The following is a 10,858-nucleotide window of genomic DNA, read 5'->3' as shown; positions in this document are numbered from 1 at the left end:
GGGAAGCAGCAGTTTGCTGCTAGCAGCTGTGAGAGAGACATTAGCTTGTGGAGCTGAGGCTCAGGAACAGCTTGGAGGCCTATGGGCTGGAGCTATGGGGATGGAGGAGGCTTCAGGACTCGGGCATGACCTAAAACTTCACCCTGCCTGGGAAGGGAGGGCTGTTGGGACTGCCAGTGGCACAGCAGCCCGATGAAATGCCAGGCCAGTTTCCTCCCTGGTGAAAGGTGGGTTGGGGGGGCACCTAATAATCTCCAGCCCCAACACAGCCCTAGCTGGAGAATGCCCAGACCTGGAAAAGTCCTGAGGCTCAGTTGTTCCAGTGGAGTTGTGAGGGTAAAAGCAGGTAAGCAGCTTAGACCTGACCCAAGGTACCTGATTGGTCCATGCTGGGGTCAGGGCCTCTGGGCCCACTGTGAGGGAAGCCCACAGAGCAAAAAGGCTCTTAGTCCCAACTGGCCTGAGATGGGGCCAGGGCCTAAGGGAGAGTGGAAGATCCCAGAGAGGTTACCACAGCTAATGGGTGAATGACTGAGTTTAGCTGCCTGAGATGCCATCTGCAAGGCTTGGCATTCAGTGTATGCATGGAATGAAGCTGCAGAGATCCCCCTAAATATCGGGGTGCAAAATGGGCAGCCTCCTGCCTAATTAACACCATAATCATGTATCCTCAAGGCATGGCAGGAGAGAGAGGCGGGGGATTAGCCCAGAGACAGGTGGCCAGGCCAACATCAAACTGGCCCTGAGAAGGCCCCCTGTTACACTCTCTCCCTTGCTACGGCACTGGCAACAAATACAATTTGTGGTACTGCAAAGAGGTTTGCAGCACCAAAAACATACATGTTTTGTATGGTTTAGGCCTACCTGGATTGGGCCTAAGGTGCCATTCTGCCCTTGGCTTGACTTCAGACTAACCAGGCTAGCCACCTCTAAAATCTAAGAGTCAGCAACTTGAGGTATTAGATATCAATTTATACCCATTTTTATTTTTTGTGACTTACACCACTAAGACCATAATGAAGAAGAGTGAAAATGAAGATGTATATGAGCATATATTACCTTGCTATTTCACCAATTCACCCTCTCTGCCCTTCCTAAAATAGCTACAATATAATGTTGGTTCAACAGAGATACTGTCTGCAAATTTGGCTCAAGGAGACACTCTGAGCAAACAGTTTTCACAAAGCTTATCTGAGCTGTCAGAAAGGAAGTTTGTTTTATATGTAAGCAGTACCCACATTCCAAACTTCATTAGAGGAAAGCTCTTAGGTTTGTATGCATTTGTATTTATCAGTTCCAGATTAGGAATCTGATGTTAATTTCTCTTTAAAGGGCTCTGTTTTTGGTAGATTAGAAAAGGAATGTGACGTTCTGTCTCTCTTGTTAATGTTGGCTTTACTCCAAGGACCTTCTACATTCTCAAGATGAAGCCCCTGGTGGCTATAATAGCGCTGATAGCAGTGGTGCAGGTTTCTCAGAGTTTCCCCTATTTACACCACAGAGGCTGGTTGAGATTGTTAAGGGAAGGAGATAGTTGTGGAAAATGCAATTTGGAACTTTGCTCTAAGCCTACAAACTGTCCAGCTGGTACTGTATTAGATCAATGTGGCTGCTGTCTGGAATGTGGGAACATGGAAGGGCAGATCTGTGACTTGGACTATGGCAATCATTTCTACGGGCAATGCGGAGAAAATTTGGAGTGCAGGTTGGATGCTGACGAGGCAAAGTTTGGGGAAGTCCCTGAACCACAATGTGTGTGCATATTCCAGGAAAGTATCTGTGGACCTGAAGGGAAGACCTATGAGAACATCTGCCAATTCAGTGAGGTTTACTCTAAGGGAAGAAATATCACCATGAAGCACAAAGGACCATGTGAATCAGGTAAAATACACAGAGAGAGAGAGAGAGAGAGAGAGATGGTATATAAACTGTTCACCAGTCAGATTTGTCAAGGAAACAAAGATGTTGATTTTTAGATAGATCTAGTAACATTTCAGTGTAGAGACAGCAAATTAATAGTCATCATCATAATTATTGTATTTCTTCCTTGGGGTTTAAATAAGTAGTTCAGCAGCTGGTGTTTAATTTTGCACACTTTAAGCCTGTATGTTATAGTGAATTTCATATTGTACAGTATAGTCAGAAACAATCAACAGCTTAGCTGAGCTCTAGATAAGTGGAGCTGCATATTATGCAAGTGGAATCTAAAATTATGCATTATCATTAAGGAGTTCAAATAATAAAGTAAAAAATAACTGAAAGGTTTTCAGAGTATCAGAACACAGAAGACAGTCCAATATGGGCAGGCAGGGCCATAGAGACAAGACAGCTTTTGAACTATTATTTTATAATGACTGATCTGGTATTGGGGATGAAGCAGCAAAGCACAGTGGAGATACGGTCACTGGTAAAGTAAATGAAACAGAGTAGGCTGTAGTTTGTGAAATATTTAAATAAAGCTCCACTCTCCTAATAAAGGGTTTTAAATAATGCAATATAGTGGTTTTTAAAAGATTGAAATACCTGCTGATTAGAAATCCACCTATTAGAACAAAATCAACCTAAAACAATTTCCTTGAAGGCATTTGCTTCTATCTTGCTTATCCAGAATGATGGACCTCATTTCAGTTTGCTGGGGCTTTACACTAAATACACTTTACAGTACATTTTATTTGTATGCACAAGCAATAAGCATTCAAAAGCAGCTTCACTGCAGGAGGGAGCAGAAAATGAAGCAGACTAGTTACTTGAGCACTGACAGTTCAACAGCCTGATTTTAATATGATTCATCCTTCAGCAATTAGTATCACCATTTTACATAGCAGATTTTCAAGTGGCTGAATAAGCATTACAGAGAGAAGTCCAAATTGCACACAAATGTCTTTGTAACTAGGCTCAAAGAGAAAGAAAAAGAAACAAAAGTGTGTGTATATATACACAGAGAGTTTCAATGTGTGTACAAAGGGTTTTTCCATACAAGGTCTCAATCTGTTTATAGGCCTGCTGTGTATGTGAGATTATGTATCGTGCACATGCAGATCTGCACACATTTCTGTTTAACTACATTATAGTGCTCCCCCTCCCATCAATTACTCTTATAAAGAGTAAAATGCTCATTGGAAGTAGCCTTATTACTTGCAGAGGATTTTGCTCTCTGTTCCCCATGACTTGACTTTCTCCCATGATATTAATTAAATTTTTCACTTGTTATACCAAATGAGAATGGTGAGTACCAAGTACAAGCTGACCTAGATAAAAGTAGGGGTGGCCAACCTGTAGCACGTGTGATGCAAGTGGCACAAGAAGCTTCTATGTGTGGCATGCAGCAAATAAGAGAGGGGACATAGAGCACAATGACAGGTAGAGCAGAAACCAGAGCAACAGATTGGCCAGGAAAAGGCAGCTGAAATGTCACCCACAGAGGGTGCGGGACTAATTTGTGACATGCCTCCCAAAAAAGTAGTTCCCACTGATATAGAGCATCCTCAGTATTGCAATTCAACAGACATGGACAAAAATCTCCCTTAAATATGTATTACCTTGCACAGAGGGGTCTTGTGCAGTGAAGAGAATGAAAGGGAATAAAGCTACACAGAATAAAATCTGCTAGAACCTGGAAATCCAGCTTATGGAGCAGTTCCTCCTGAAACCTCATACAGGACAGGAGGAAAACCTCATACAGGGCCAAATTCAGAGATGATAGTGTTGATAACATACACATTGGTTACTGTTATAGCACTGGGACAACAGTCTCTGGTCTTCCAAGGCTTATGGAGTCTTCCAAGGCTTATGAAGTCTTCCAAGGCATTCTGTTGGGCTGTTTCAATGATTGGGTTAGCTACAGAAGTGTTACAAATGTTGGAGTTAGTCACACAGGCTAGGGATAGACATTCAAAAAGCCTGCGCCTGAATTGATTCAATCTTTGCAGGTTAGTTTAACCTGCACAAATTAAACCAGTTTGTAACCACACAGACATCCCCTCTGGACTGAAGAAATGAAGACACATGCCTGCGGTGGCTCATGCTAGAAGCCGGGGGCGGGGGGGGGCACTAAAGCAGCCCTCCCTTCCCTTCCTCATGGCTGAGCTGATGGGGGTGTGGCCAGGCCACAGCAGGACTCTCTGATTAGGGAACCCCCCTACCCCTGGCTGTTGATAACAGAGCATTAAGTTACAAAGCAGGGAGTGACACAGAGTTGTTACCATTTATCACCCCAGCAAACAAAACAAAGCTTGTCTCATTAGTTCAAGCTCTTCTTAAACAACTTTTTACAAGGAACGAATGGAGGGACATTACCATCTACCTCCTGATCACCTCCAAATACCCTTAAGACAGCACTGTCCTGTCTACCTTTGTCCTGTCTTCCACAGCATTGACTGCAGCCAGCAAGTGGTATGCTAGCTAATGCTGAGAGGTGTTTGTGTAAGGCAGAGGAGAAGGGGAGAATCCCAGCTTGAGTAGGCAGTGGTGAGGGGAAAGGCAGGGGAGCAGGAGGAGGACTGCCACTGTACCTGCAGTCTCTTCTGAACTTTGGCCAGGGAGCAGAGGGGAGGGCCAGCCCTCCTGGGCTGGAGCAGAGAGCCAAGCCCCATCCAGAGTTGCAAAGCATCTGAGATGCTGGAGGACACTGGAAAGGTCTGGGATAGGAAGGGTCTGGGACAGACATTGCATAAATTGGTTTGACCCAAATCAGTTAAATCCGATACTACATTCAACCAGATTTATCTCAAACCAATTTTAGCCATTTTGAAACTGGTTTATGTGCACTGAATATCTGTTCTGTTACAGGTTCACACCAGTTTCTTATCACTTAAACTGGTTTATGTGTCATGTCTGTCCCTAGCCACATTGGTGCACTGTTCAGTAGATCATCTCATCCATACACTGTCTGGATCCCACCATCTCTCCAGCCATCTCCATCCACATTCTTAAATGTGTTTGGTAACTCTAGCTCCCTGGAAGACTGGGAGTTGTTGCCTACTTGCACCTACTATAGACACATTTCTACCAGCAGGTTCCCCTTCTACCCTAGGTCCCACTGGCTAGGAAGGGCTCCTGTACATGTGCAGGGAGGCTGCTCTGACTCGCTATAATTACAGCATGTCAGAGCAGATTTGATTAATTGAGTCTGCTGGAGCATGATAATTACTGCACTCCAGCACCACATGTATCAATGACCCCGCACTGAAAAATGGTGGAGGGGCACTTTAAACTAAAGCTCATTTGATGAGTTTTAGTGGTGGAGCACTTTGAACCTTTTTTTCAGGACAGGGACACTGATACACATGACGGTTTGGGCACTTTTAATTAGTGTGGCTCTTACAGCACATCTATAAATGCCCAAAGATTCCAGTTACAAGAATATAAAGTCCAAGTTTGGGGGCAGGAATCATTACAGGAAAAGCAACCAAATGCCAGATAAAATAGCTTCTCCTCTTTCCACCTCACCCTGACTCTGCATTATGCTGTCTTTTCATAGCATCTGATGAATGGAACTTAGGTTCACAAATCTTGTGCCTTTTAGTTAGTCTATAAAAGGTGCACATATATCCTGCCTTCTGACTGGTTTCACACTAATAGGGCTAACTACCTTTCTTGGCCTTGACAAAGTCCTTATTGACTGAGATTTGGTAGCATTTCTGAAATCATTTCATGTCAGAGCTCTGTGAATAAAAGTTCACACAAACCTTTATAATGTCCCTGGCAACAATAGGAACAATGCTACTTATACAACAGTGTTCACTGTGAGATGACCTGTAGATTTTATCTTCTCCTTGCAATTCTCCAATACACTTTGGGACCAGGACTATGCAGTGCAGCATTTCCTCCTTTGGCCATGCCTTTTTTTCCTTATGTCACATCTGCTCACATCTAATCTCTGCTGCCTTCACACTATGAGCAGGACAGTACAACCACACTCCAGTGTATGTAGTTTGCTCTTGTAAGACTCAGGAGACTCGTGCTGATACTTTTACCTTAGAAAAATCCATGCTTTCCGGCTTCTAATATTGATTCTACTCCCAATTCTCTGTTCTTGTTTTTAATCCCTTTTTGCCTCATCTGTAAAATAGGCTTAATACCATATTTTCTTACATACAACACACCTAAGAATATATACAGACCTTGTGGTTTGTTTGAAAGGTCTCTATTTTTTGAAAGGCTCTATCTCATACCATACTTTACTGCAATAAAATCAGATGTGATTTTTTTAAAGGAGAGACAAAAATAAGTTACCAGGAACTTACTTGCTAAATTGTTATGCCAGGTATAATTTTAAGATGGTCTTAATTGAATGAAAAAAATTGGATTTTAAGGGAAGGATATTTGCCTTACAGTAGAGATCAAAAGGGTAAAATCAAGAACTTCTAGCTTTTAAAAGCAGACAGGCCTTTCTCCAAAGTCAGAGCAAAATAAAAGAGTACAAGTTTCATAAAACTTGGCTGGTGCAGTATCCTTTTTCCTTCTCTGGCCTGGTTCATTATAGTTCCAGTGGTAACTTTAACTCAGCAGAACTCTATCTTCTTATATTGACTGTAAAAAGCTTCACTTGTTATTTGTCAGTAGAATAATACTAAACAGCAATAGTAATATAATACAGCATTCTTCAGCATTAGCTATCTTGCTGATCCAAGCTTTGAAGGTTCCCTGAGCATAGAATCAGTTCTCAAAGGCAATTTCAGGAATACTGACCAATGAGGAACTCAAGCCGGCTAGTTAGGGAAAATTCATTTGGTGGATAGAGATTTTCCATGACCTGGCCATTCTGTTCTTCCTAAGTCCCAAATATGTGAGATCGAGTCAATTAATTGGCAAATGGTTAACACATCAAATGGTAGGGAGACAGGTAAAGTCTTCCACTTGGGCCAAGTGCAGACATTTGGGGTGTTATGGGGAAGTTAAATGAATTCAAAATGACTGTTCCATATCAGGTAAGTCAGGATGGGGAAGGTTGCAGGAGGGCTGGGGGTCTACCAGAGGATGGGGGGAGGTACAACCCATGAGGGTTGGGGGACAGGTGTGACCAATGGATGGGCGGGGCCAGCATTACCCATGGGTGGGGTGAGATCCCCTCCCCCAGCAAGGGGCCTAGGGAAGCAAAAAGTAGCCCAGTGCAGGGAGTGCGGGCTTGAAAAGTGCAGTCCTGGGGCTGGGGCCAGTGTCTGGGTTTTTCCAGCACTGGGGCTGCGCAGGGAAAGTATATAGAATTTCCATGCACTGATTTGACCTAAATTGAATAAGTTTGATACTAGATAGAGCCAGGTTAATCTTAATTTAGGCTCTGCAATTTTTAGACCAGTTTGTGTGCATGGAACTTCTGTACAGTTACAGGTTTCAACTGATTGCCAGTCACTGAGACCAGGTCTATAAGTGTAAGGTAGGCACTGGGACGAGGTAAGCTTAAATTGGGTGGCCATTTTAAATCTGATTTAACCTCCCCAAATATCTGTACTTAGCCTTGTAGTTTGCCTGTTCAAGTCCAGCCCAGATTGTAATCAGTAATAATTACTATCTGATGGCCAGTTTATACTACCATATTTCTACACATAACATACTTTTTCCAAAAAGTCAGCTACTGGAAATTTCCATATGCATTATATGCAAGAAATATGGTTAGAACAGTTTCTGTCTGTATGGACAAAAGTAAAAGTAAAATCTGCACACAATTCATAGGGAGCAGAACAACAAGCAGGCTCTACTCCCTAGCTGTAGTTACTTAACTACATACCATAAGGCAAAATCACTTCCTGCACTCTGTTTTTCAAAAAACAAGGTGTGAATTATATTCAGTGGCATAGTGTGTGGGAGAAAATATGGCAAACCAAGTGAGCACAGTGCATAGGTGTCTACATCACAAAACAGTCACCATACTTGACATTAATTGGCATCCTTGTTTACTGCCTTTGCAGAGTAATGTAATCTGTTTTTCCCCTTTTCTTTACAAGTGTTCCCTCTAGGCCAGGATTGAAGTTTATTAGCAAGGCAATGTAAGGAAGCCTGATCTAACTACTGTACTAATTCTCTGCAGGATCAGAGAGCTTCAGTCTTCAGAACAAGTTGATTCAGCATCTTTCATGAATACCAAATTCACTTGGGAACAAAAGAAAACAAGTGTTTGTTGAATGAGAGTATTTTCTACAAAACTGATCTATAGTCTATAGATAAGTCTGCAGTGAAGACAATATCACTTAGCATGTAGGCTCTTGAGTAACTTAGGTGCTTTAGGAAAAGCTACCCATGCTCTCATTCAGTCATAGGTTATTGCATTTCACGGAGGGATCACTGAGTAAGGCTACCTGGCCTGTGTTATATGGGAAAATCAAACAACATGAACCCAGTTGGCCTTAAAATCTGTGACCCCCTGGGGTGTTCAACCCATTTGAGTCAGGCCATTGCCATATATATAATAGTTACTTCCCAAAACCCTTCTGATTTTTAAATCAGCATCCCTCTTTGTACTCCAAGCACATTGTTGGGATTAGAGGGAGCCACTTCGTTAGATACAGGAGACACAATCCCTTCCAGACCTCCCCAAGGAGCATACACCATCCACACACTCCTCTGTATGCATAGGTCCCAGGCAGGTCAATGGTTCGACCTAGGCTGGGCAGGTGTAGAGTGCCTTTGCTTCACTGCCTTTGGAGTGGTTTGTGATTTTTAAGAAACAAGGAGGTAGCAGTACTTGCAATCTACACTGTATGCATTTATGCAAGGCCAAGCTATAACCTGGCTATTAATGTGTAAATGTAAGTACCATTAGCATCAATGGCCAAGGTCCAGAAGAGGAGGACATACTCTATAAAGACTGTGTGTTAAATCCACAAATGGTCTTCGATGCAGAAGGTCAAAATTTATATTCTGAAAAAAAACAACTTGACATCTGCCTGACTCAAACATGCATTGTCAATGTGCTAAAATGCATACTGCTCTGAAAAACTGTAATTTCCCAAATATTTCTGTGACTAGAACTCTGCTTGGGGCTTTACTGGATTTAACCCTGTTTGGAGTTACACCATTTGCCACTTAAGCAAACCCTTAAATTTAATCTTTCAGACTTCTCATAACCCTAAATTTAAGCATGGATCTTACTTGAGAAAAGCCAGAAGACTCTCCACCTAGTGAGATTGCACATAACAAATAGAAAGGAGAATAGATTTAATCAAACCAAACATCTATTTGGAATTTGAATCAATATCAGCAGAGTACTTACAGTTCTCTAACAGCTCCAATAGCAACAAAAGACCTATGGGGGGCAAAAAAACCTCTAATTGTTTTTATAATTTGGTCTCAACAGTTTTTTGCTATGCTGCAGGAGAAAGAGAGGTCAAATAATCCAATACTTGAAGAAAAATATATATTAAGGCCAGTTTTTTAAAGTTTTAGTTTTGCATGTGTTTCTTATCTTGAATATATCCAACCCTTGCCTTGCATGTTTGTGTGTTTGCCTCAGTATGTCTTTAAGAAGCTAATCATGGGTGACTGGTGCTACCTTAGTAAGGGGGGCATGTGCCCCTCCCAGCTACCAGTCAGCTATGGTGGGGGGGGTATCCCCCTGTAGCCAATCACACCTATTGTGAAGCAGCTGCGGTGCTCCCAGAAGTGGCTGTGGCACTTCATCTGTTGCTCCCACTCCCTGGCTGGCACTCATGGGATGGCACCAGTGCTCCTGCCTGCCCTGCCAGCCCATTGCCTAATCAGGAAGCACAGCCTGCCAGGGGGTGCCCCAGTGCTCTCAGGGGGCACATATGCACCCCTGTTCACCCCCTACACATCGCCATTGAAGCTAATCATTAATGCAAAGGCCTCAAAGAATTTCTGTAAGAGAATCTCATATGTGGTGCTTTTTTCTGGATTGACACTGTGGATATGATTGAAATCCACCTTTGCATCATGTGTAAGGCCTGAAACATCGTGAGTGTGCTACATTACAAGTCAAGGAGCCAGGGTTGAAGATATAACAGGAAGTTTTGCAGCCTACAGAAATAGCCACAAGGAGCGCGTCTACACATGCAAGCATGCATGCTTGCAGCAGCTCAAATAGAAGCGATGCAAATTTGAGCTGGGGCTTTTTGCCTGAGCGCACGTGCTTGGACATGCACTTTGTTGTGGAGCAAATTGTGCCAACTGGGGCAAAATAACCCTGCCTGGTCTTGCAGCCAGGGGCAGCTAGTGCCTGGGGCCAGCACCTGTGCTGTCCCCAGCAGTATAAAAAGCTGCCCTGGCCTGGCCCCATCAGTACAAAAAGCTGCCCTGGCAGGTAGCTCAGGGCTACTCACTCTCAGGAGCTTTTGGGGCCCAGCCAGTTGGTACCTGGGGACACTACCCCTTGTGCCACCTAGACCGCTGAAGCAGTCCTGAGCGTTCTCTGCACCCTTTACCCACTGCAGCAGTCTGGTAGTGGGGGCTGCTGCCTGGTTGTGACCTGCTGCGCACCTGCCAGAACCAGATGGGGACTGCACAGCCAGTAGAGGCATCTGCTCCTCTGGGTCACTGCCAGTGGGCTGTGGCTGCAGAGTTGGCCTGTATGTGGCACTACTGCCATGTGTGCCCCCTGCCCGGCCATCTGGGCAGCTATTGCCTGGAAGACATTCCGGGTGTGGTGGCCTGCTTTGAACTGTCAAATCATGTCCTCCTGGCCTCAATTGGCCAAGAGGTCAGCCACCTCCAGCTGGGTCGAAGATGCCAGCACTGAGCAGGCAGAGCCACTGGCCTCCCTAACAGTGATTTTGGTGTTCCAGAATATTTGAAAACTAAAAATCCCTGTGGGCTGGGGCTGCTGGGGCTGTCCCTCTGCCCCACACTGTGCTGGTAGGGCCCCAGTGATACAGACAGCAGCTGGACTGCTGGTAAGTGCCATGGA

General features: G+C 43.9%; 1 protein-coding gene across 1 annotated transcript in view; it reads left to right on the top strand.

The window, feature by feature from the left end:
- The first annotated feature begins 1,319 nt into the window (after positions 1 to 1,319).
- The window catches only part of LOC109310266 (kazal-type serine protease inhibitor domain-containing protein 1-like), a 26,164-nt gene continuing 16,625 nt past the window's right edge, over positions 1,320 to 10,858 (top strand). Inside the window, exon 1 of the mRNA XM_019535375.1 lies at positions 1,320 to 1,881. Within this exon, the coding sequence (XP_019390920.1) occupies positions 1,425 to 1,881 (457 nt within the window). The 5' untranslated portion in view covers positions 1,320 to 1,424. The remainder of the gene's footprint in view (positions 1,882 to 10,858) is intronic.

Source organism: Crocodylus porosus, unplaced genomic scaffold, assembly GCF_001723895.1.
Source record: "Crocodylus porosus isolate Cpor-Errol unplaced genomic scaffold, CroPor_comp1, whole genome shotgun sequence".
NCBI lineage: Eukaryota > Metazoa > Chordata > Crocodylia > Crocodylidae > Crocodylus > Crocodylus porosus.
This window is presented reverse-complemented; position numbering and strand designations above follow the sequence as displayed.